The sequence below is a fragment of the Papilio machaon genome, chromosome 16, assembly GCF_912999745.1.
Source record: "Papilio machaon chromosome 16, ilPapMach1.1, whole genome shotgun sequence".
Classification (NCBI taxonomy): domain Eukaryota; kingdom Metazoa; phylum Arthropoda; class Insecta; order Lepidoptera; family Papilionidae; genus Papilio; species Papilio machaon.
Window position 1 is genome coordinate 2,389,696 of NC_060001.1, and position 24,482 is coordinate 2,414,177.

General features: G+C 37.5%; 1 protein-coding gene across 4 annotated transcripts in view; it reads right to left on the reverse strand.

Moving 5' to 3' along the window:
• The window catches only part of LOC106715826 (sodium channel protein 60E), a 41,565-nt gene that overhangs the window by 908 nt on the left and 16,175 nt on the right, over positions 1-24,482 (reverse strand). The window contains exons 2-29 of one of the 4 annotated variants that reach the window (XM_045681591.1): positions 22,782-22,990; positions 13,337-13,557; positions 12,591-12,783; positions 12,220-12,439; positions 10,685-10,819; positions 10,312-10,529; positions 9,256-9,362; positions 8,858-9,078; positions 8,512-8,656; positions 7,403-7,537; positions 6,637-6,851; positions 6,391-6,561; positions 6,047-6,240; positions 5,711-5,942; positions 5,357-5,628; positions 5,040-5,287; positions 4,506-4,803; positions 4,107-4,422; positions 3,758-4,033; positions 3,393-3,689; positions 3,029-3,317; positions 2,588-2,781; positions 2,308-2,510; positions 1,966-2,238; positions 1,536-1,895; positions 1,134-1,356; positions 863-971; positions 35-91 (exon numbers count right to left, since the gene is read on the reverse strand). In XM_045681591.1, coding sequence (XP_045537547.1) covers positions 35-91; positions 863-971; positions 1,134-1,356; positions 1,536-1,895; positions 1,966-2,238; positions 2,308-2,510; positions 2,588-2,781; positions 3,029-3,317; positions 3,393-3,689; positions 3,758-4,033; positions 4,107-4,422; positions 4,506-4,803; positions 5,040-5,287; positions 5,357-5,628; positions 5,711-5,942; positions 6,047-6,240; positions 6,391-6,561; positions 6,637-6,851; positions 7,403-7,537; positions 8,512-8,656; positions 8,858-9,078; positions 9,256-9,362; positions 10,312-10,529; positions 10,685-10,819; positions 12,220-12,439; positions 12,591-12,783; positions 13,337-13,557; positions 22,782-22,990 — 6,031 coding nt within the window. Of the gene's footprint in view, positions 1-34; positions 92-854; positions 972-1,133; positions 1,357-1,535; positions 1,896-1,965; positions 2,239-2,307; positions 2,511-2,587; positions 2,782-3,028; positions 3,318-3,392; positions 3,690-3,757; positions 4,034-4,106; positions 4,423-4,505; positions 4,804-5,039; positions 5,288-5,356; positions 5,629-5,710; positions 5,943-6,046; positions 6,241-6,390; positions 6,562-6,636; positions 6,852-7,402; positions 7,538-8,511; positions 8,657-8,857; positions 9,079-9,255; positions 9,363-10,311; positions 10,530-10,684; positions 10,820-12,219; positions 12,440-12,590; positions 12,784-13,336; positions 13,558-22,781; positions 22,991-24,482 lie in introns of all 4 variants that reach the window. The other 3 variants (XM_045681593.1, XM_045681592.1, XM_045681594.1) reach the window with 3 other exon arrangements.

Sequence of the window (24,482 nt, forward strand, 5' to 3'; positions counted from 1 at the left end):
AGAGGGATAGAGAAAAAAATCGAGGACCACTCACTAAGAAATAGAGCCGGCGGTTGACGGTCCTCCTTTAGTCTGCGCTCAATTTGTTTTTCTGGGATGTGGCAGATTAGATCATAGTCAGAAAAAATCACTTACCAAAATACATCTACCTAATAGAATACTAACTATAGCTTATAGTAAAATGTAATAAAATCATGCAGCACACGTTTGGGACAGCTGCTAATTCGATCATGCGTATTGTAAGACATTATACTATAAATGTAACACGAATTCATCGTTACAAGTAACATTCATGCAAAGCAAAACACAAAAACCTGGAACATTAAGCACGTCATATTAGATAACGCACAAGACGATACAGTCGATACAAAATTTTAAGGACACTAGCAGGTTCTGGACGAGATAAATTCATTTGAACAACAGCCGACAACAAAATGAACGTATTCTTTCGTTGACAGAACAAATGAATTTATTCATGAGAAGCTTTCCACTAAGCCTGAATACATTTTTATCGTCATTCAAATAATTGTATCTTCAAAGAAGCTGAATTACTTAGTCTGATATTTGTTCTTAGTTCCTCTTTAGATACTTTGATTTGTTCATCTTTTATTTCTCAAATAAAGAAATTAATATTGTTTAATGTTCTTAAAATATGAATTGCTAGATTTAATTCTATAATTATAGTTCTATAAAAATAAAATGCAATAATCAGGAATCGATGGATTTACAATTATCGATATTAATGGTTTAAATTAAGAGATGAGTCGCATGTATTTGATAAAACTTATTGCAAAGCTTCGGTACGCAAACACAACTAGCTACTATAGGAAAAGACACAAAAAGCAAAACATTACATATGAACCTGCGCGTTTCGGCACCGAGTCTTCGTCCACTGCGTCCTGATGACGAAGGAACAATGGCAATCCGTAAGCCGACCTTCGACGTGGAGGAGCCCCATCCGACCCGCTCGGCTGAAATACATAAGAAATATTATATTCTGGTTTTAAACATATGACCTATATGTCGTAATCATACTAAGATGTCGTGTTTTTCCACTCGTGCAAGCTCAAATGTGAATTATTTAGTATGGTAATTCTGTTAAAATTATACAAATATTTTTTATTCAACTATACCTGTTCACCAGGCGCCGCACCCGGTAGCAAAAGGAGTGGCAGATTCAACCAGGCTCCACCTAAGTCGCTGAAATCTGATGCATCAGAAGCTCTAGAAGATTTTCTACTGGAAGCATGTGATCCCCTTCTAACATGCAGTAACGCGCTGAGACGTCCTCCCCAACCCCCGCCAGGAGACCACTTCGTGCTCTCCTCTTCGTTTGAAGGGCTACGGTTCTTACGCCTATAAATTTAAAAAATATTTAAAATAAATCATGCTCATCTATCTAGTTATGTACAATAAATATGTATTTCTTCCTTCTTTGAGACGTTCGTTATATAAAAAGCTCTTTATAATTTTTATAGTTGTTATAAAATATCATTAATTAATGATGCATTTTTCATATATTATTAGAAACTTACTTTACGTATTCTCTCCAAGTTCGTTGTATAGTTCGCGCTGCTTTGTCTTCGCGTTTCCATATCCTAGTGGAAGACACTATCTCTAACTCCTTCCTTGTCGGGAATTGTTTCTTAAACTTTATATCCATCTGTTCCTGAAGTTGTCTAAATGTTTCCGTTTCTTCTACATGGCCTAGCACATGTTTAACTAACGCATGAAGAATATCCAGACAATGTATTTTATTGCCTCTCGCAATGGGAAGATTAAAACTAACTAATGCCACTGTATTTGGCTTGGATATGCCTAAAGGTGGATCTAGAGATGCTATAAAATCTGATAATTGAGCAAAACTTATGAATTGGGTCGCATGAGGATCGTATCTGAAAATTAACCATTAATTTTAGTAGACAAAAAACAAAATGATTATCCTTAAATGTAAGAAATACTCACTTAGACCATCTGATATAAAACATTTCCAGATCGTCTTCTACAATACCGATCTCTTCTTCTTGATGTGCCTGATTGAAGTTCTCGAGAATTATAGCTATGTACATGTTTATCACAATCATGTAACTTATTATAATGAAAGATGTAAAATATGTTATTGCTAAAAGTGGACTTCCACAGTTTCCGTTGCTGTGCCCAATGTCTCCCAATTCACAATCAGGTGGCTGAATCATTAGCGATTCCAGTACATCATTCCAACCAGCTGATGTCATAAGGCTGGAAAACGACACGTCATTTATGGTCTGTTTAATTAATGACACAATTCAAAGTATCGAAGTATCTTACCGAAAGAGTAACTGCATACTTCTGCCAAATGTTTGGAAATTGACAATATCATCCAATGCACCCTGCTCCTTAACATGTCCGAACACTGACATGCCGATGATGGCGTATATGAATGTAATTAAAGCGAGCAAGGCACCTATGTTAAAGAGAGCTGGCAGAGATACTACTAGTGCGAATAGAAGTTTCCTAATACCCTTAGCGGCCTAGAAATATATAAAAACAAGACATGTCATTTTTAAAGAATTTGTTAAAAAAATATGAGAATCAATGTGCAACTTACTTTAATCAGTCTTAAGATTCTCCCGATTCGAAAAACGCGAACTACCCTCAATAATGTGGGAGATATTGGGAGATCGATCATTATGTCCTCCATAACGATGCCTAAGATAGAAGCTAAAACTAGAAGAAAGTCGAATACGTTCCACGGTACCGTGAAATAATGGTATCGTAGACCAACAATTTTAACTATTGCTTCTGAAATATAAAATAGTTCTATAGAGTATATAAAAGTTAATTCCAGATATTGTAATCATTATACTATATAATAAACATAAAAAATGTTGTTAAACATGGAACTATGATCCGTAGACAATCTTCAAGATCCAGTTAAAGCAAATGAGTTGATACAGTGGTCACTTAAAACCAAATTTCATGTTATGTACCTTCTTTTTATATATTTACTTAAATAAATGATTTAAAATTAATATTCAAGTTAACTTACCTAAACCAAAAACAGTCGTAAAAAAAGCATTACTAACTTCTAATACAAAGAAAACTGAGTGTGGTTGATCGTAGTGCTCGATACCCATTGTGAGCATGTTAAGAAATATGAGCACGAATATTGCTATTTCGAAACGGCGGGAATTCGACAGGTCATAGAACATTGCCAGAAATTGGTTCCTCGGCCTTTTTATTACTTTTTGAGGCTTCTTTCTTCCCAATTTCTTCATAGCTGTGTAATAATGTTTTTGGCTTTCAGTAAGAAACATTTCTAAAACACCGCCTTCATACTGAAATTATAAAAAAGCTTTTGTAACTAAAAGTTACGTCAATGTTATTTAAATTACTAATCAAATTTCTTTTACCTTTTTCTTGAGCATATTGAAGTTGTCTATGATTACTCCTATGAATAGGTTTAAAGTAAAAAAAGAACCGCATACAATGAAAATAACGAAGTAAATGTAAGCATAAATGTTTGCTTCTCTAGCTGGTTGCAAGTCTACACCTCTAGCGTCGACGGCGTCCGCCATTACTTCCATCCATCCCTCGAAAGTGGCCACTTGAAACAGAGCCAGGTACGCAATACCCACGTGGTCGAAAGATATCTTAGAATTTATCCATGAAAAGTTATTGTAATAACATTCCCATTTATCGTTTACTACCTGAAAATATTAAAACATATTTATATATAGAACAGAATAATAAGTATTTGTATAAAAAAAATGTTTACCTCTAAAGGCAGTAACTCTCCTTCGTCATCGACACATTTGAAGAACTTTCCACCAAAAAACTGAACACCCATTATGGAAAAAATTAACCAAAACACTAAGCACACTAATAGCACATTAAAAATACTCGGTATTGCATACATCAAAGCGTTCACAACTATTCTCATTCCTTGCCATCGAGAAATCGCACGGAGCGGTCTTAGAGCACGCAAAGTTCTTAGAGATCTTAGCACTTTGAGGTTTTCATTTTCTTCAATCAATAAACTAAACACGGAAACCTAAAAAAAATATGAAGGTACAGTTTTACATTCACTTTATCAAATTAATTTGATAATAAAAAAATATACATACAAAAACTATAGTAAAATCCAGTAGCGTCCAAAAACTAGTGAAGTATCTAAAAAATCCCAACGCTATCCATTTTAGAAACATTTCAATAACGAAGATCAAGCAGAATCCCAGGTTGGTCCAATATAGTATTTTCTTAAGTGGTATATTTTTTTCTAAATGGATATCTTCAAAGCAAAGGGTTATACTGGACGCGAAAATCAAAACTAGGACGAACCATTCGAAAGCCGGAGTATCAACGTATCGTAAAATAAATGTACGAATAAGCATCCAACGTTGCCCTAATTTTGTCTGAATGCATGCATCCCAGCAAGAACATCTGTTAAGAAAAAAACTTCGTTTAAAGTTAGTTATTTATAAAAATCTTTATATGACTTTATAATGAAAGTTTTCCATACATACACGGTGTAGCATTGACGAGGAAAACAATCCTGAGGAACTTTTGGTTCTTTTCTTTTTCCGAAGCCTGGAAATTTTCCCATCGCATCAATGTATTGCCCTTTGGAGTTTTTTCTACCGCCAATTGTTAACTCGTCAACGTATGACACTAATGTTTGCCACGGATGTTTCATGTCCTCTCCATCGGGTCTTTTTATGGTCTCTTTACTTAAAACATTTGACAACTCTTTCCCCTGGCGTCTAATTTTATCTGGTGTAGTTCTGCTAGACATTTGTGCCATTTCATATTGTTCATTCTCATCTGAAATAAGAGAAGTAAAATTTGACAACCAATAAATGTATATACTAAAAAAAACATTTCTGAAATATTATAATATTTTTGAATTTTTATAGGAATATAAATATTTTTTAAGAATCTAATTGAATGCAACATTATTAAATAATGTAACTTTCTTGTATTTTATTTAATCGATATAAATTAATTTCAGCGCTAAATTGAACAAACAAAACTTTCTAGATAGTATCTTATCTTAGTACCCTTAGAATCCGATGGCTGCGTATGGTATCCAGACGAAGATTGATTTAACAAACGTTGAGCGACTATTTGGTTCGTTATCGAAGCGGTTTCATCTAAATTCTCTTTGGAATCCTCTCTTATACTAGTTATTTTGTGTTCAGTTGCTAAATCACGAACGTCTTTCAAAGTTTCTTGGCTCCCATGATTTAAATTATTACCAGCCTGATATAAATTTGGATATGCAAAGTCTGATCCTACTGAAATTGGTCTAAAAGGAAAATTGATTAATTTGATATAAATTTTGGATATAAAATAATTTAAGAGAAACAAAAGGTACCTGTTTAAAGCTTCTTGATAACTATGACTATAAATATTGTCATGAGGAAAAAGAATAGTTTCTTGCACAGACGACGAATATCTTTGTTCGCTGGGTATGGATGTTTTTTTCTCTTTAATGGCACGTTGTTGTAACATAAATTCATTAACTAGCTCTTCTAATTTAGTTTTTTTTTCAGTCTCTTTACTCCTCGATATAAGGAAACCTTTTTTTCTTACAATAGAACGTATTCTATCAAAACTTTTAGCTAATTTTGAATCCTCACCAACCTCCTAAAATTTTACATTATCTTTATTTAAGATATCTCACATGTTACTTGGGAATAATTTCATAAAAAATAGAGCGACGTCTTACCTCTTTTCTGTTTTTGAGCTCCTCGCTATTGAAACTGTTGAGGAGCAAGGCAAGGAAGAGATTGAGCACCATAAAATTGCCCATTACGAGAGCGGGAAGAAAAATGAAGAAACAACTCTCTGCCCCACTCGCTCTCTCGGCTCGCATGCAGTCCCACAGAGGTTCAATCCATTCACCACACAGAATGCGAAATATCATCATAAATGAATGAAAGAAATCATTGAAATTCCACCTAAAACGTAAAGATTTACTAAAAAAGCGGTACACAATACAGTGAAATATAAATAGTGGTAATAGAAAAAGGTGTTAAATTTTCTTTTTTGATGTGTTACATACCTGGGCACAGGATCTGGATCAAACTTTTCAGGAGTGTACGACTTAGAAAATAACTGCATACCGATAACAGCAAATATGTATATAACTATTACTAAAACAAACGTCAAATTACCAAGAGCACCTATAGTCGATATAATAATACTCAACAACACTTTCATCGTAGTCCATGATTGAGCTAATTTTAGCACTCGTAGCTGCAAGAAAAAGTACCAAAAATCATATCATTATAACATAAAAGTAAAATGCTTAAGAAAAAAGAAAGAGAAAACACATCTCATACATAAAGAACATAAAATACATATAATGCACAAACTTAATAAGGCAAACGAACTTGGTGAACTTACCAAACGCAGTCCTCTTAATACGGATAAACCATCAACAAGCTCAAATATAAGATCTAGTAGACTTGCGGACACTATTATCAAATCAAAAATATTCCATCCACAAGAAAAGAAATCCTTACTCATTGCCATCACTTTCATAATACATTCCAATGTGAATATAGAAGTAAAAACCTAAAATATAAAGAAATATGTTAATATATGAGAATTTATATTACATATAACAATGTCTGTTTTTAAAAATAGTACCTTATTCCCTATATCTAAAGCTTGTCTGACATTTTCACTCATACCGTGGTGTTCCAATGCAAGAAATAGCGTATTTAGAACTATACAAGTCGTGATGAATAATTCAAATAGAGGATCTTTCACAATTCCGTACAAGCAGTTCTGGAACTGAAGCCAAGACTCGTAGTCAATACAGCAAGTAACGCAGCACTCGCAATTTCTGTCGACGAGTTCATCTAAGAAAATAATAGTAAGTAAGTATTTGAAGAATTATTATACTTTATACAACACAGACACACATGAATTTATAAAGAAATAGATGAAAATGGCAGAAGCATTATTAAGCAGAACGAATTTACATCATCCGAATGCAAGCTTTAATTTGCTGTTATATCTAGTTGTACATTTTTACAGTAACATGAGCGACATGCATACAAAAGCAGAGAAGGAGCTAAATAGGAAAGACGCAGGACCGTATTTTCGAAAATAAGCCAATTTGTTTTTGTTCTAATGTTTTTAAGTCTGATAAAATTACTTATGAATTCTTAGTTGGATGGTAGGTAGTTGGATTCTGATTTTTTGTATTACACAAAAATTATTTAAGTTTTATCATCGTTTCTATTAAGTTTAATTAAATGTTATATTTAATATGAATGTAATTATATGCGACATTAAAGCGATAGACAGATAGTACATCGACCGCTTGCAGTATACCCTGCAGTCTTCCCGTAAGGAACAGGGGTGGACTGGGGGGCGGAAGCATTTGCATCTGTAGTGTTTTACTAACCTGTGAAGTAAGTGCAATTTTGCTCGTAATTGCCCATATGAGATTTGTGCGTGGCTGCCAATAAACTGAGCTCATTAATTTTCGTCGTTTCCGCTTGGGGGAGGTCGGGCGCGTGCTTGTATGGCCAGTCCGCCCCTGGCGATATTAATGAGGGTAGAAGCGAAAATGCAATAGTGTTATTTAAATGTGATCTATGGGTTCATTCCATAGAATTGTGAGACTAATTGTGTTTTATCAGCCACTATTATAAATATACTTTGTAATTATATAGAATCAACTATTAACGTACAAATGTTGCTATTACCCTCAGAACATTAGTAAAATATGCTTTAAGTCAGTAGAATACTTTAAAGTTAAAACATCTAGTGCATGTCATGTCAGTTTGATATACCTATATACGTATTAAAAATAATAAAGTATTCTACTAATTTTTACTATCAAATTAATTGTTTAGTTCTTATTAACTTTGCATACAAAATAAATGAATAAATAAATAATTCATTCTTTTAATTGGTTTTTGAATTATTATGCGTGATGATTTTGAATAGATAGAAAGATGCTATTAAATTTTTTTGATAAAAATATGTACATAATAAGTAAATGATATACGAAAGATGAAATATAAATATGTTAGGAAGATTCACCTGTAACAGATTAGTTACAATGGAAAAATATTTAGTTAATTTCTTAAATTTCGTTGCCAAAAATGAAGAAATAACAAGCTGGTAGTTAAAAAAGACAACGTAATTTTCAATGTTATTAAATTTCAGATGTCGATAAAATAATAAATAGACATGCAAATTTTTACGCAGTTATTTATATTTTAAATCTTATAGTATCTATTCTACTTAATTAAATAAAATTGTAATAAATTATTGTTCTATTAAGTTAGGAGTTGTAGTGAAATCGGTCGTTAAGAGCTCTTGTGTTGGCAAAGCATTCATTCTTTAAGTCGTGGTACTTTCATTGTGCTCTCTTATATTAAAGCGTGCACATACTTTGAAGCAATGCAATCAAAATTTTATAAATTCCTTCATTTAACTACAATATAAATGCATAAAAAATTTGAGTGCATTACTTATTGGAAATAAAAAATATATATTTATTACCTAACACCACAATCTGGTTGAGGTAGTCAGGGTTTAGAGGATATTTATCTTGTATGTTCTCTTTTTCTTCCTTCTTTTTTGTCTTTTCAGAGTTTTTTTCGATTTTGGTCGGATTACTTTGTATTGTGTCCTGAATATGACTTTCCTGTAAAACAGTTACTTTAATATTTTATTAAGAAATTAATTAAAAAATCCATATTTCCGCGACCTCACCGCCTCACTGGTCAAACAGGCTGAAAGACGTGCGCGCGTTTTTTGACCAAAATACTCTTTGCACGCAGGAGAAATTTCTGACACGCTACAAATTATTTAGTTCCTGCCTTGGGCGTGACATGTTCTTACTTACTTGTATCAGTGGGATTTGAGGCACGGGTGTTGGTGGCTGGGTTGGAAGTACCGGTGGCGGTAGCAGTAGCGTCCGCCGCGGATGCGGGTGCGGCGCCTGGTCGTCGGATGTGTGCTCGCCTTCGTCGTGGTCGTCCACAACTCCACTGTCGTCTAGTGACGACTCTCTGTTGTTACTGTGGTCACTTAGTTGGCGTCCAGCCACACTTAACGCACCACGACCTGGTTAATGTAAAAAAAAGTAGTTTTATTATTAACATTTCCGTAGTTTCGATTCTCAGGGAGCCATTGTTCTAATTTAGCAACAAAATCTTTACTAAGCGACTGAGTGTGTTAGTTTTTTCTGGATATGATGATATTGATATGACTAATCTATTAATTTATCAATTGTCCAATTACCTAATGCATTGTCAGGATGCAACGTGTGCGGCGGCGGTGGGGGTGGCGGCGGCGGCGGCGGGGGCGGAGACCCGCTCGGGGTCACTGACCTCGACCGTGATCTTGACCTGAACATGAACATGAAGGTAGAATTGCAAGAGAAGATATTCAGCAACTACTAAAAACTTAAATAAATTGTTCTATACAATTTATTATTATTAAACATAAGTTTTTACGCTTGTATACGAGTAGTAATATCAAGTATTACTAGTTAAGATAAGTGAGAAAAGTAAAAAGATAATGTTAAGGTAACAATAGGAAGGTAAATTTATTTTTAACACAACAAAAAACTGTTGTTTCTTGTCAATTAGTAATGAAAAAAATAATTATAACCGAGATGAATTACCGAAACAAAAAATAATTTACTGATTGTAGTCCTTAATTTTAAGTAAACAAATTTTTTGAATCCTAAACTTCTAGTCATGTTGATTTAAGAGCAACAATTCAATCTACATGAATACTTAGATTGAATTTTAAAAAATTAGATCACGTACAATGGTGTGTGCTAAGCGCATCTCCTTGCCACGCTTGAGCTTGCACTAAAAACGGTATTAATATGCAAATTTCTCATCACTTTGATACCGGGTCTTATAAAACCGATGTAGGTGAAGGTAATTTTTATTCAGCACACACTTTTTCTGAGAAAATCTGCAATGTAGTAACATTGAAATCGTCTTAACTGACGTTTCATGAAATTTAAAAAGCTTGATTAGAATTAAATTTATTAATTGTTGTCAATATAATTATGACACAGCTTTCTGGGTTTTCATCAGTCTTTAAGTTGGTAGCAAGTTATTTTATTTGAGAAAGAACTTTTAAATCCATTCGATAATTTTTGAGTTTACTCGAAACAAACAAAGAATCAAATATCTGCCACACCAATTTATAGACATCAATTCACAGTAAATGTCCTAGTTTTAAAAGTTTCCAGTGATTGTTGCTCTAATTTTTCATTACTTCAAATCTAATAATTTAACGACCAAAGAAACTACGAAAAATGTTAATGACATTACGAACCTTTCCGATACAGCCGCAACTGCTGTCACTTGATGTATAGAACTCTTGCCTCTCTTTCGTCTTCTCGTTCTCTTTCTGGAGTACGAAGACAGTAGAAGTCCCTTCCGTGCGTCTATGCGCTTCTTTGATTCTTTAGCCAGAGTCCGCACAGACAGCGACGTTGGGTCAAAGCTGAATGTAGAGTCGTCTCTGTGTTCATTTAGATCTTTTTTTCTTTCCTAGAATACATAAAATTTAATGAGCTTCAAAATTTCAAACTACACTTCTTATCTAGTGGTATCAAATCGTAGATAGTTTGGATAGATAGTTTTCAGAGTTTAAATATATTTGGTGTTTATCAGACAAGTGTACAGAGTGATCAAAAATCGAGTACCTCTTGCGTAATCTGTGATTCTTCTTCATAGCTTAGCGCTACTACAGCGAGCATCAGATTTATGAGGTAGAACGAGCCAAAGAAAACAACAACGGTGAAAAAAGACACTGACATAGGACCGCAAGATGACAGCACCTAAAAATAAAACTAATTAGTATAGTAAAGCCGATCATCTTAAAACTATAGAAAAAAAGGCAATATAAGTAGTCGTAGCCGATGATGAACAGATGTAAGGATGAATAAAGATTCGTTTTAAGATAAAAAATACGCTTTAATTTAAGACGCGAAGTCGATTAAATAAATTTATTAGTATGTTTAAGGTTGAAGAAACAGACGACGAAGAAGGTGTAGATATAGAAGTTACAAAGGTATGTCAGAATTATTATCACATAGTTTCGTTTAATAGAATTTCTTTGTGAAATCGCCTTCTCGGTATTTCATTGCTGTAATAACCAATGAAAAATCTATCATCAACTCGAATTCACGCATTTGCTTCATCCGAGGTAAGCGTTACCAGCAATTAAGTAAAACGTGACTAAATTATTTCGTAAGCGACATTTAACGAGCATAGTTTTGCGGGTACACTTCAAGCCTACGCGTCACCTATTAACCGTAATTTGATTAACGCCCGGGCTGCCGTATCCTTTAACATTTCGTCGTTAAAATTCAAGCCTGATACGTTTTATTTGCATGTGACTGAAATTAAAACTTATTTGTAATGTTTTACAATACGTTTACAGAGGATAATAACATTTGTTACAGTTTTGCTATAGAAAAAGTTGTTGCAGATTACAATTGATAGCAATCATAATGCTATTTAGCCGGTTTCTTAGTTTTTGATTTAAATGCTTCAACGTCAGGGCTTGTAAACCTTTGGTATTTACATTGTTTTGATTGTATTTATTATACTCCGTTCATTTAGTAGCTAAACATTGTGTTGTAAATTGTACTGTCTATTCATCAAATTAAACTACGATGTTTATTTATCTTGTAACGATTCTGTATTTGTAGAGCTATTCCTTAAGAAAATAACTAAATAGCTGTTGACATTGCGGAGGGTCTGTTAGAGGTTCTAAAGGATAAGACAGAGGAACCTGTACTATGTTAACAAACTTGCCTAAGTAAACAACGGGTAAATGGTTAAAGTAATTGAGTTTGCATTATATAACTTACGCGAAATAGACGGAATATTCATATAAGTTGGATTAAATTTTTGTATGATTTCTGGTTAGGTTAAAAAATGCAACCATGCGATAAATAAGCAATTAAAAATATATCTCTTTATTAGCCGCCGGCTGCGATTTGAGCTCGAATAAATTTTAATACCAGACTATTAAATAAACAGACGAATTATAAAAAGAGATTGGAGAGATCCAAAGAGTTGTTTAGAGTTGAATTTATCATAAAGATAAAGATTTAATTACCGTCAAAGTATTACTAAATTTAGATTTGTTTATATTCAACTGTCGCATATTATACGAGTATAATGATGTGCACAAAATATAATATTAAAAACTCTTTTGTAAAGAACTTACCATATTATACACATTTTCCCAATAGTCTAAAGTAATTAGTTGAAAAGTGGTGAGCATAGACCATAGGAAGTTGTCAAAGTTCGTGTACCCGTGGTTGGGGTTCGGGCCCACACATAGACACGTATACTCCGGAGGACAGTGTCTGGCACCGGTTAAGTTACCACATATTATTGGTATTTCTTCATCGTTCACCATCCAGTTAGATGGTTGTCTTATCCATCTGTATTTAAGATAATAGATTATTTTCATACAAAATTAACGTATGAAAACATTGCATCATTAAGTGATCACTAAGGGAACATCTTGGCGTTAATTTGCTAAACAAGTAAACAAGATAGATTGTCAAATAGGGTAGTACATTTTATACTTACTGCAACCATAATTCATCAGTAAAGTTCTCTCCGGCCTTAACGACTAGATTCTTGACACATTTATTCCTGAGCTCCCCCATGTAGACCTGCAGAGCGAACAACGCAAACACCATAAGGCAGAAGATGGTCAGGGTCATCACCTCCGCGAGCTGCTTGAACGAGTGCAGCAGCGCATTGATGATCGTCTTTAGACCTGGGAACAATATCTTTATATTCATACTTTTTCTTAAAGCCATCTGTAAATAAAATAGTAATATATATACGCTTTTGACATTTGTTCTTCTTCTATAAATAGACTTCTTTTACGATATAAATATTATGTCAACTATTTATTCAAATTTCGCGACTTCGATTAATAGAAAGAAATGTCTTCGAAGTATTTATGACACACATAAAATTAAGTAAGTTTTATATAACAACAAAAACACATATGAATGAATATTAACAACATGCACACACAAGAATATATTTATTATAAAATTTTTGAGTGCAAACTTTATGAATTTGGTTTAAAAAATAACTTTTACAATTTTTATATTTATATTTATGAACTTTTAAATCATGCTAATAAAAGATATTGTGCAAAGTTTTACAGAAAACGAAGATATTTAATAATAATAGTAATGAATTAATTATTTACCTCAATAAATCAATTATTAAGTGAGATTATAAAACAATAATGAATTTAATAAAAATAACTTTTAGGTTATCTTTTAGTTTAATCTTTTTATAAGAAGATACTTTACCAGGCATAATAGAAACAGTCTTCAATGCTCTTAGTACCCTGAAGGTCCTCAGTCCGGCCAGATTGCCGACTTCCATCCCGATGGTGGCGTAGCCCGAAGTGATCACGACGAAGTCCAGCCAATTCCAAGGATTCCTCAGGTACGTATACTTGTTGAGAATGAATCCTTTCGCTATGCATTTGATTATCATTTCCGCCGTGTATATTGCCAGGAAAATGTACCTGGAAAATTTAATAATTGTAACAACACGCCAATAGATGTCGCCAGTTGCAAGCCTAAGTGTAATAACACGTCAATAGATGTCGCCAGTTGCAAGCCTACGTCATCCTCCCACCGCCAATGACACCTGCCATGCCTGGAGGGGGAAGCGTAGCCAGCCTATATAAGCCAATGCGCAGCTCATTTAGATGAGACACTCCGCTACAGACTGTTGAGGCGAACGGACGTGTTCGCTCGCCGCACATCTGTTTTTCCGCCCGACATTACGTTGAGCAATCCGCACCTGCGCGCGCCATAAAAGGTGCCGCCGTCCTTTGTTCGCGAGCCGATTGTGTCGGCGCAATTTTTATTGCGCCCGCCTTCTGGTAAGCGCTAATCCTAGTTTCTAGGTAGAACGTCGTAACGTCTATTGTTCCGCTAAGGATCTATTATTGCTCTGCCATCTGGCAAGCCATCTGGTTTCTTGGGATAGCGACGTCATTGTTTCCGACTTCGGGAACTGCGTGAAAGAAATTGTGAAGTGCAGTTTTCACTGCGCTGAGCAATATCTTAATAACCGCAATTTTGAGAAAGGCTAGCGGATACCTAACGGTGATAACGAAGCTAGTCAGGTAGCCCCGTTCGCCTGCGTTTCCCCTTCAGGGAACCTCGTAATTCGGAAGGGACCTCCATCATTGGCCTTGGGTAGTGCCCTAGTCAACGTTGGTCCACGCTTGGCCCTTTAGAGCCCACGGGTAGCTTTAGTTAGACCTAAGTACACACCCGAGTGCACAATAAGATCGGCACTCGGACACACTAGGGCTACACGTAGTAGGCACACATCCTCCCTGCTAAACCCAGCAGGGAGGGAGCTAGGGATACACACCCCGGCATCCCACCGGGAAACTACATATAAATTAGATTTGGTCCACCATAAGTCCAAATGGCGGACCAGAGTTTAGTAGGCGTTCTTGACTTCCTCAGGGCTAAGTTCCCTGATGCGTTCAAGGCTTTAACCGCCTCTTTATTGGAATCGGAATCCGGGGCCCCCGCAGTGCCTCCTAAATCGCTCGACTCGACGCCATCAACCACCGACACTGAGGAGATGGAGTTGGACTCCCCCTTGTCCCCCGACAACCCCGAAGATGCAGACGGCTTGTTCACGGAGGTGAGGAACAAGAAGAAGCGCAAGAAGCGCTCTTCCCCCGCTCCCTCGTCGGCGTCATCATCGTCCCCATCTCCCGTGCCTCAGAAGGCGCCGCGCCCATGTCCCCAGCTCGAACCCGGATCTTCCCAGCTGGTTCAAATCCCATCCCTCATGACCATCCCCGTCGCGCCGCCCAAAACTGCGCCCGTAACGCCCGCTACTCAGCCACCGTCGGCTGTCCGTTCGGCTCCCCCAGCAGCCCGCGCGCTGCTAGACAAAAAACCTCCGCCCATTTATATACAAGCCCAGGACAAGTGGCCGATGATCCAATCGGCCATGTCCAACAAGTTCAAGGTCGTCGCTTCAGCGACAGCCCAGGGGATCAGAATGCAGCTGGAGACCGCCGAGGCCTTCAGATTCATAACCCGATTCCTCCAAGAAAAGGAGGTTTATTATCACACGTACACGCTCGCTGACGAGCGTATCCTTAGAGTGGTGATCAAACGCATCCCTAAGGAAATCCCCGTCGAAGATATCGTCAGGTCTCTTAAAGAACAAAAATTTCCGGTCATTAGTGTCTTCCGCATGACCAACAGGCGCACTAAATTGCCTATGGATTTGGTACAGGTACACTTAGACCTGTCACCCGAAGGAAAGGCCATTTTTGACGTAAAGTCAATCTGTGGCCTTAGCGGGCTACTAGTTGAACCGCCACGCAAAAATGGCCTACCCGGTCAATGCCACAAATGCCAGTTGTACGAGCACTCGGCCCGCAACTGTTTTGCCCGTCCTAGGTGCGTTAAGTGCTTAGGCGACCATGGCACATCGGATTGTACAAGGCCGAAAGACAAATCATTATTAGAGGCTTTCGGGAAGCCTGCATGCGTCCTTTGCCGCGGTGATCATACCGCCAACTATCACGGATGCCCGAAGGCACCAAAGCGAATTCAATCGCAACCCCAGCGACCGTCGCGACGTCTAGCGCTTCCGATACCGGCAGCCAACGAATTTCCACCTCTTCAACCATCGTGGAAAACTAACACCCCCGCATGGGGCAGTAACAGGCCCACCGCTAGCGCACCCGCGCACAATACATCTACCGCGCCCATTGCTAAACCGGTACAGGTCAAGCCGGTGGCAATGCCTACGCCACCTAAAACGACAGGGAATCCGTTTGAATCCCTCAATCGTCTTTCAGGCCTCAACATGGAGGAAGTCTTAACGTTCGCCGACGAATACGAAAAGGCGTCAGGAAATATAGGCACCCGACTGTACTTGATTAAGAAGTACAAGCACATCGTCAGTGCTCTCGAACACAATTAGGCTTTCCGATGGCTGCAAACGCGTTAAATAATTGTAGTCATCCGCCCCTCGCGCATAATAATGGCAGAGTCAAACCGCGTTCAATTATCGTAGCTTTTTTCAACTCGAACGGTGTTAGAAAACAACGCGACGAAATTCATAACTTCCTTCGCGATCATCAAGTCGACGTGTTACTCGTGCAGGAAACCTTTCTCAAACCGGCTATGAGGGACCCGAAGGTCTCTAATTACAATATCGTTAGAAATGATAGGACCGGCGCCCAAGGCGGTGGCACTGTCATTTACTATAAAAAATCCCTGCACTGTGTACCGATTGACACGCCCGCGTTAACGCACTTAGAGGCCTCGATCTGTCAGCTAGCCATGACTGGCCATGCCCCCATTACGATAGCTTCGGTCTACCTTCCTTGTAGATCAAGCGCAACCATCATACGCTCCGACTTTGAATCGCTTCTATCTATAGGAGGAGCCACCATCCTTGCTGGTGATTTCAATAGCAAGCACATTCGATGGAACTCTACCAGAATCAGTAAACGCGGCCGTGAGCTTGACTCACTGTCGGACTTACTTGATTTTGAAATCATAGCGCCACTAGAGCCCACTCACTACCCCCACATACTAGGACACACTCCGGATGTGCTTGATATTGCAATCATCAAGAATATTAACCTAACCTTAGGTAATATTGAGGTGATACATGAGCTTCACTCAGATCACCGACCAGTTTTGCTACAGCTAGGGCCCTCTGCACCGGCTGACACCCCAATTAAGACAGTCGTTGACTGGCACAAACTCAGTGCCAGGCTCAAAGACATTAACTCCCCACATCTAAACGACATCCCCGACATAATTAATTCTGATAACGATATGGGCGTCGCGATCGGCTCTCTAACAAGTCATATCCAAACCGCCATCAAGGACTGCTCAAGGCAAATGCCAGAGTCAGACAATCAACGCTGGGCACTACCACCAGATGCCAGAGACTTGTTGAGACGCAAGAACGCGGCTACCCGAGCTCACGATTTGTATCCTACTGAATCGAACCGAAAACAGCTACGTAAATTACAGCGTGAAGTAAAAACACGCATAGCTGCCATCCGGAACGAACGGTGGGATTCAACGCTTCGAAATATAAAGCCATCACATTTAGCATTCTGGAAGCTTCCCAAGTCACTTAAAGGCGACACGTACTCAACGATGCCGCCATTGTCGCGCCCAAATACAACACCAGCTATGCTGGACGAAGAGAAAGCCGAATGTCTTGCAGACAGCCTCGAGGCCCAGTGCTCCCCCAGTAGCCTACCGGTCGACCCTGACCACCTACGGAGGGTGGACAGCGAGGTCGACCGGAGGAAAAACGAACCCCTTCTCGACTCAATTCCTCCGGTTACTAGCGACGAAGTCGAGAAACTAATTAAAAATCTACGTCCACGCAAAGCTCCCGGCTCAGATGGCATCACCAATAGGGTGGCGAAACTATTTCCAGTTGCCATTATACAACTTCTCGTAGCCATTTATAATGCGGCAATGACCAAAGGCGTCTTTCCCAGCGAGTGGAAGGATGCTGAAGTCATAGGGTTCCTCAAACCCTCAAAGCCGCCTTCCAATCCCACGTCTTATCGCCCCATAAGCCTTCTCAAAACCTTTGGGAAGATTTATGAACGATTAATATTAGCACGCCTTCGCACCTTTATGGACACAAAAGGCATGCCTATTGCAGAACAGTTTGGCTTTCGCGCCAAACATTCATGCACCAATCAAGTGCACCGCATCACTGAGCACATACTTGTCAAACGCCAACGTGGCCTTAGCACCGGAGCTATTTTCCTCTACGTAGCGAAAGCGTTCGATAAAGTATGGCACAACGGGCTTATATACAAGCTATATGAGTACAGAGTACCCGACCGTCTCGTATGCATAATACGAGACTTCCTAAGTAATCGCACGTTTCGATATCGCGTCGAGGGAGTGTGCTCACAATTGCACCCCGTTCGAGCCGGGGTGCCCCAAGGTTCGGTGTTAGGGCCAGTTCTCTTTACCCTATACACCAATGACATTCCCCGCGTACACGGTGTAGAGCTAGCTCTCTTCGCCGATGACACCTGCGTATACACATCTGGACGTTCCCCCGATGCTATATGTCGACGTCTCCAAACCGCTGCCAACACGTTAGGTGCCTGGTTTCGGAAATGGAGGATCGAAATTAATCCTAGCAAAAGCGCGGCGCTATACTTTTCACGCCAGAAAGGTACTGCTCTTCCGTCCATTAAACTCATGGACAGCCCAATACCTTGGGAAGACCAAGTTAAATACTTAGGTGTCATACTTGACTCTAAACTTAACTTCTCCGCTCACGTGACCAGGGTCAGGAACCGCGCGGCTCTCATCCTAGGTCGTCTTTCCGCGTTGATTAATAGAAAGAGTAAAATGTCCCTTCGGAACAAGGTGACACTCTATAAATCAGTAGTCCGTCCCGTCATGACGTATGCTAGTCCGGTATTCGCGCACATCGCCCTGAAACAAATACATCGACTTCAGGTGATTCAAAATAGATTCTTGCGTAGAGCCACGGGAGCCCCGTGGTACATGCGCAACAGCAATCTTCATATAGATTTGGACTTGCCCACCATTGCCCAACACCAGAAGTTGGCGTCGCGTCGTTATTTTGACTCTGCCGTCGGTCATCCTAATCCGCTTGTTGTAGGTGCCGCAACCTACAATCCAATCGCGCTCGGTAAGTTTCGTCGGGATTATCGTAGACCTAGGCACGTTCTTGACTTTCAAGACGATGCAATTACTATCGCCCAGGCTAAACTCAAACATCACAAACAGATCACACGCCGCAGTCGCTGTCGGCTGCGACAATCATTCTCGCGATACGGCCTCATAGCAGGCAGGTTTTCACCTATTAATAGTAGAAGCGTTGCTGGAGTTTCTTCCGCCACTTCTTCTCCCAGCGCTAACGCTTTCCGAAGTGGTAGTAATGTTAGCTGTATTAATAATAGCTATCAGATAATAGCAACCGATCAAGCCGAGGTTCGCCCCTTTCGGGCACCCTTGAATCGGAATGCTAAACGCGTAATGAGTGACAGCCCAAGCCGAGGTCCCCTCTCGGGGGCCCTTGCGCCCAGTCACTCCATGGAGCGTCCACCGAAGCGACCTAAGAGCTCGGTGACCTCCCAATCCGGTAATAATAACGAAGTAACAGCCCGAGCCGAGGCTCCTGAGGGAGCCCTCGAGCCCAGTTACTCATAAACGAGGTTTAGGCTAAGCGCCATCTGCGCCCGGCCACCTCAAGCCCGGTGAAGCTGTAAATGCCTCTTCAAGGCAAACAGTGACGACTCGGTCACAAAAAAAAAAAACATTTAGATGAGATTACGTTTACTGTAAAATTAATTAAGGCGAATTACTGCCCGATTACACGCATAAAGTTACTTTCAGCGTTTTATTTCTCAATTACTGTTTTATACCTATATAATGTTTATTTTTTTAAAGTTAACAAAAAATTAAACAGCTTAGGTAACATACTTGGGTAAAAATCTACATTTAAATAAAGAATACAAGAAGTACCCAGTTATACGACTAATTTGAACAGAATGCGATGTCTTTTCTTCTTTGTCTAGAGAATCCATTGGTGATAAGCAAATTTTCAAGAAAATGCAACGCTCAATAGTCATTGAAAATAAGATTGAAAATTTATGTCAAAAAACTAAACAAATAAAAGCGTGATTGTACATTTATGTGTCTACTTGAAGTTTGTTGTTATTGTTTGGATTAAAATACTTTGTACAATCGTAAAGATTTAGATTTGCAAACGGTTTCATGTTCAAACTTTGCAACACAAGTGTACAAGCTTGTAGCTTGTAACAGTTGTTCAACTGTGACCTTGTTGTTATTAAGTTTTGGAAACTAAAATGTTATTTTTTACATTACAAAGTTTGGAACAGAAATACTCCAAGAAAAAGAAATTAAATTAAATATTCATGTTGGACGATATTATTAAATTGTCAGTCAATTCGAAGTCTCATGTTGTCATCACATAATAGACTCAAAAACTTCTGAATCGATTTGTAAAATTTCTTTACAATAATAAATGAATATTAGAATGCTACATCCCTGAGTAATGTAGGCTATATTTTATGTTATTAATAATGTTTTAAAGAAATAAATATGTCGTGGTAAGCCCGGATAGACCACTAGTATGTAATCATGTAAAATGTAATTTTAAAATTATTGTACTATGGTTCAAGACTTACATAATTTAATATGTAATATCATATTATATCATGTTATAATTACTCAGAAAACCTCAGTATTTTCCATAGTCAAGTAACCCTCTATAAATCCACATAACTGGGTCACCGAGTGCGATTGTGTTCGACAAGAGGCGAGGTATCAACATAATGACGTCGTTCTCGACACTGCTTATTGAGTGGTCTTCAATATCATTAAAATATATTCCAACGACACATCTAAGGTATATTACTTATATTTTTGAGATCACAATGAAGCAAGGTATAGTGTAAAGTCAATAATAAATGAACTTAGAAACAAAGAAAAAAAAATCTTGTAAGATTTCCACAAGTAGTCAAATCAATGTATTCTTGTTATGACAGCTCGTTTGCTCCCTTCTAAAAAAACGTTCCTTGAAAACTATAATTATTGAAGTTAGATTAGAAAAGAAAATTGTTACTATTGTTAATAATAATAATAATAATTGTTATTATTATTATAGTCGTTTTTGTAAGACTTAATTGTATGTACGAATTTAAAGGAAATGAGAAATTAAATATACACATGTCACTGGATGACATGTATTTATTGTTATATGTTTATTTTTGGAACATGTCTATTTTCAGTAAGTACTTCTTGCGTATAGTAGGTAAAACTAACAATAGAAAAGTTCTACTTTTTAATCCGTTATGTAATTAACTATGAGCTAAAACTGATAAGTATTTGTTAAGACATGAGTGTTGAGAATTGACTTTTGTGGTTATCGTGTTTATGTTTAGTTTTGTTACTTATTTTTATAAAAAAAATTATATAGTTTCCTGTATTATTATTTAATGTAAGATAATCTCGGCAAATTCCTCAACACTTGGTGAATAATGTTCACACTTCAAGAGCTGCAGTGTAACTCGATTTATTTGCACCCGACTCCGCACTGACAAGATAAATGTTACCAGATTAAACTGTTGTGGAACATGACAAACCACTTCTACAATACTAAACAAAGGAGGTCGATTAAATGAGATTTCAATCTTCAATTGGTTTTCAGTTGCATTTGTTTTAGTTGGAAAATAAATACTATTCAGTTATTTTCAATTGGGGATTGAATTCATAGATAACAGACAATCTTCCGTGTACGTGTACGTGTATAGCGCTTTGTTAGATAGTAGTTTTTTTATAATAAAGTTGCAAACGAGCAAACGGTCACCTGAATACGCCTAAAAAGCAAAGCGTTACCTACCTTTAATGGACAGAAGAATTAAAATAACATGATAATAATATTAATATTAAATATAAATAATGTAAAAGATAAGAGATAATTTTAATATTTAGTAATATGATAATATTGAATATTTTAATATTTAATCGTCTCCCTTTTTATTTCAAGATTCTTAGTAATCTTCGTATTCTAGAAATTTTGATAAAGGTTTCTTTTTTTAAAATAACTAAATTAAAAATCAGCATTCTACTTAATATGTGAGTACAATTAGAGTTGCCTCCATATTAACTTTTCAAAAACATTTAGTACATTTTTATCGCAGCAAAATTAATCGTCTTCTTCGCTTTATATTTAATTTTAATATAAACGCATCCTTAAAATATAAAGCCCCGAGTATTCCAAAGTGCCGGAGCGTGGGCTTAGTGCAGTATACTGCATAATTCTCTAAAATACTTCTATCCCCAGTGAGACGCGAAGTAAAATATTCTCCGCAAAACACTGCAACGTTCCTTCATTTTGGATGAGATTGTCGAGCACAAACTTTGTTTTATTGGCCGTAATGTTTATTAAAACATTTTGAAACGTTTGATTAATCTCGTGAGAATAACAACTCTATTTTTTTTTTAATAAAATAAGATGGAAAACGACCAAGGAGCCATCTGATTCGCTAAAATGGCGAAGCGACCGCCGCCCACAGACATTCTTAATTACAGATGCGTTGCCTACCTTTAATCGACAGTGGAGAGGGCGCACAGAAAGATAATATTTCTCCTTCTTATGCATCACCTCTTCCGTCAAATCCACTTTCCCTTCCTATCCTTTCTTTATAAGACAAAGGTTGGAAAGGGAAGAGGACTGTAATTAGGCTTCCGGAACGCATACTCATCAGCTGAAATGCGAAATTACTTCCACTTTATGCCTGTCTTCTGTGTGGTCGTGGTATTTCACCTATCGAGCCGATCCATTCATGCAACGTTGTTGTTTCTGGCGTCTATGACTGTTAAATTGCTAATTTCGGGCCGTTGTATTTATAATTCAACTGGGGGGGGGGAATCAACGATCTTACTTCTTTACTTCTTTAGTACGTTGGCAAATTATTACTTTTTTGTTACTTTTTAAATATACTTTCCTATTGAATATACATCCTTCACGTTTAAATATTCTTTATTTGCTTACCTAACGATAATAAAAAACATTAGTGTGATAATTTGCTCCTTAAAATTTTAAGGTACTTATTTCTCTTATCTTTGTAAATAGTATTTAATGAATAATTGAATAATTTAAGTGACCGCCGATGGCGATGTGTGGTGTGCTTTTTATGGTACTTACTCAGCTTCTTCGATAGTCTCCGACATGGCGAGGAAGACACAGTTGAGCAGGATAGTGGCCATGACGAAGTAATCGAAGTACTGGTTAGTAGAGAGGTATACACAGGCGCGACGCACCGGCGACCACGGCGACCACCAGAACAGCGACCGCGTCGCCGTGAACCGATGGATGTAGTTCTTGCGAAACCTCTTCGATACAACGCAGAAGGTCTGTAACAATAACATAGGATAGAAGTACGAAATGTGAACGATGACGTCAATGTACAGTATAGAATTAAAGTTACGACATGAAATAACTAGAATTTGAACTAATAGTGTATAGCTTTGTCACCCACTGTAATGAAATAACAAGGAGCTATTTTATATATCTTAAGATGGCAAACGAGCAAGTGATAAACTGAGTCCGCCTAAACAGCGAAGCAACCGCTGCCCATAGACATCCGCAATTGCAGATGCATTGCCTACCTTTAATCGACAGAGGAGGGGACGCACAGAAAGAGGATATATCCTCTTCTTTTGCGTCCTAACCTTCGTCAAATCCACTTCCCCTTTCCATCCTTTCCTTATAAGAAACGGGTGGGAAGGGAACGTGGACTAAAATTAGGCCTCCGGCACCACACCAAAGTTATCCAAGAAAGTCTGATGTTATTAAGCTATCGTAATATTTTTCTTTAATTTGACTTGAGTTCAACTCTTTGTTTCTTATTAAGACTACACTGGAACTCCTTATAGTTTGAAAAGAAATAAATTAAATAAAATAACTTATTGTTTTCCTACTATGGAAATTGTAAAGATAAAATTATGCTACATTTATGTCCATCGATTTATTGGATTTATGCATAACCTATGAATTGATTGCGCCATTAACATTTGAAAGTTTTGAAAAAAAAAATGTTCTTTGATTGTAATATTCTAATCTATTTATGACACGTGGAAAATAAGCAGCGAAAAAGTTTCGTCACTTTAATATTTAAGTATGATGAAATAGTACCCAAAACACTTTACCAAATGGATTCCTAAACAAATATATCCCTTACAGTGTGTATTGAAGGCGAAGACATAACGTTTTATTTTATGTGTATTTATTTATCATCGCGTGAAATGTTACATTACACAATTATGTTCAACATAATGTTGGAACTAGTCGAATTCACTAATTTTATTTGCTCGTTGACTTTACAAATAAATGCATTTTTTGGATCAAAACTGCAAGAACTGCTTTGTTATTAAATTATTTGAAGTTTCGTGAGACATCAATATATGAACGGCTAACCACTCATGAATTTTTTGGTGTCGGCACCGACTGTTTCGAACCCTTCGGGGCCCTTCATCAGAGTCAGTGGGACTGGTATTATTTAGCGGCCACGGCCCGTCGCTCACTGTCATTGAGCGAAACTAATTAGTGCCAACACTGGACTAATGTCCAGCTTTGCTATTTCCACCTTCTCTATTCAATAAACATCTGCTTCAAAATCTACCATTTTTTTATTTCTTAAATACTGCTAATCACAGAACAAAGATATGCCATCGTGCTTCTCCTTGTCCGCGCCTTCGTAAGTAGGATGACACTGATAGAATTTATTTATTCTTTATACGAGTAGCTATAGGTGGTAAACGAACAAGCAGCCACTTGAATTCGTTAAAATAGCGAAGTGACCGATACCCAGAGATATCTGCATTCCCTTCCTTACAAGAAAAAAGT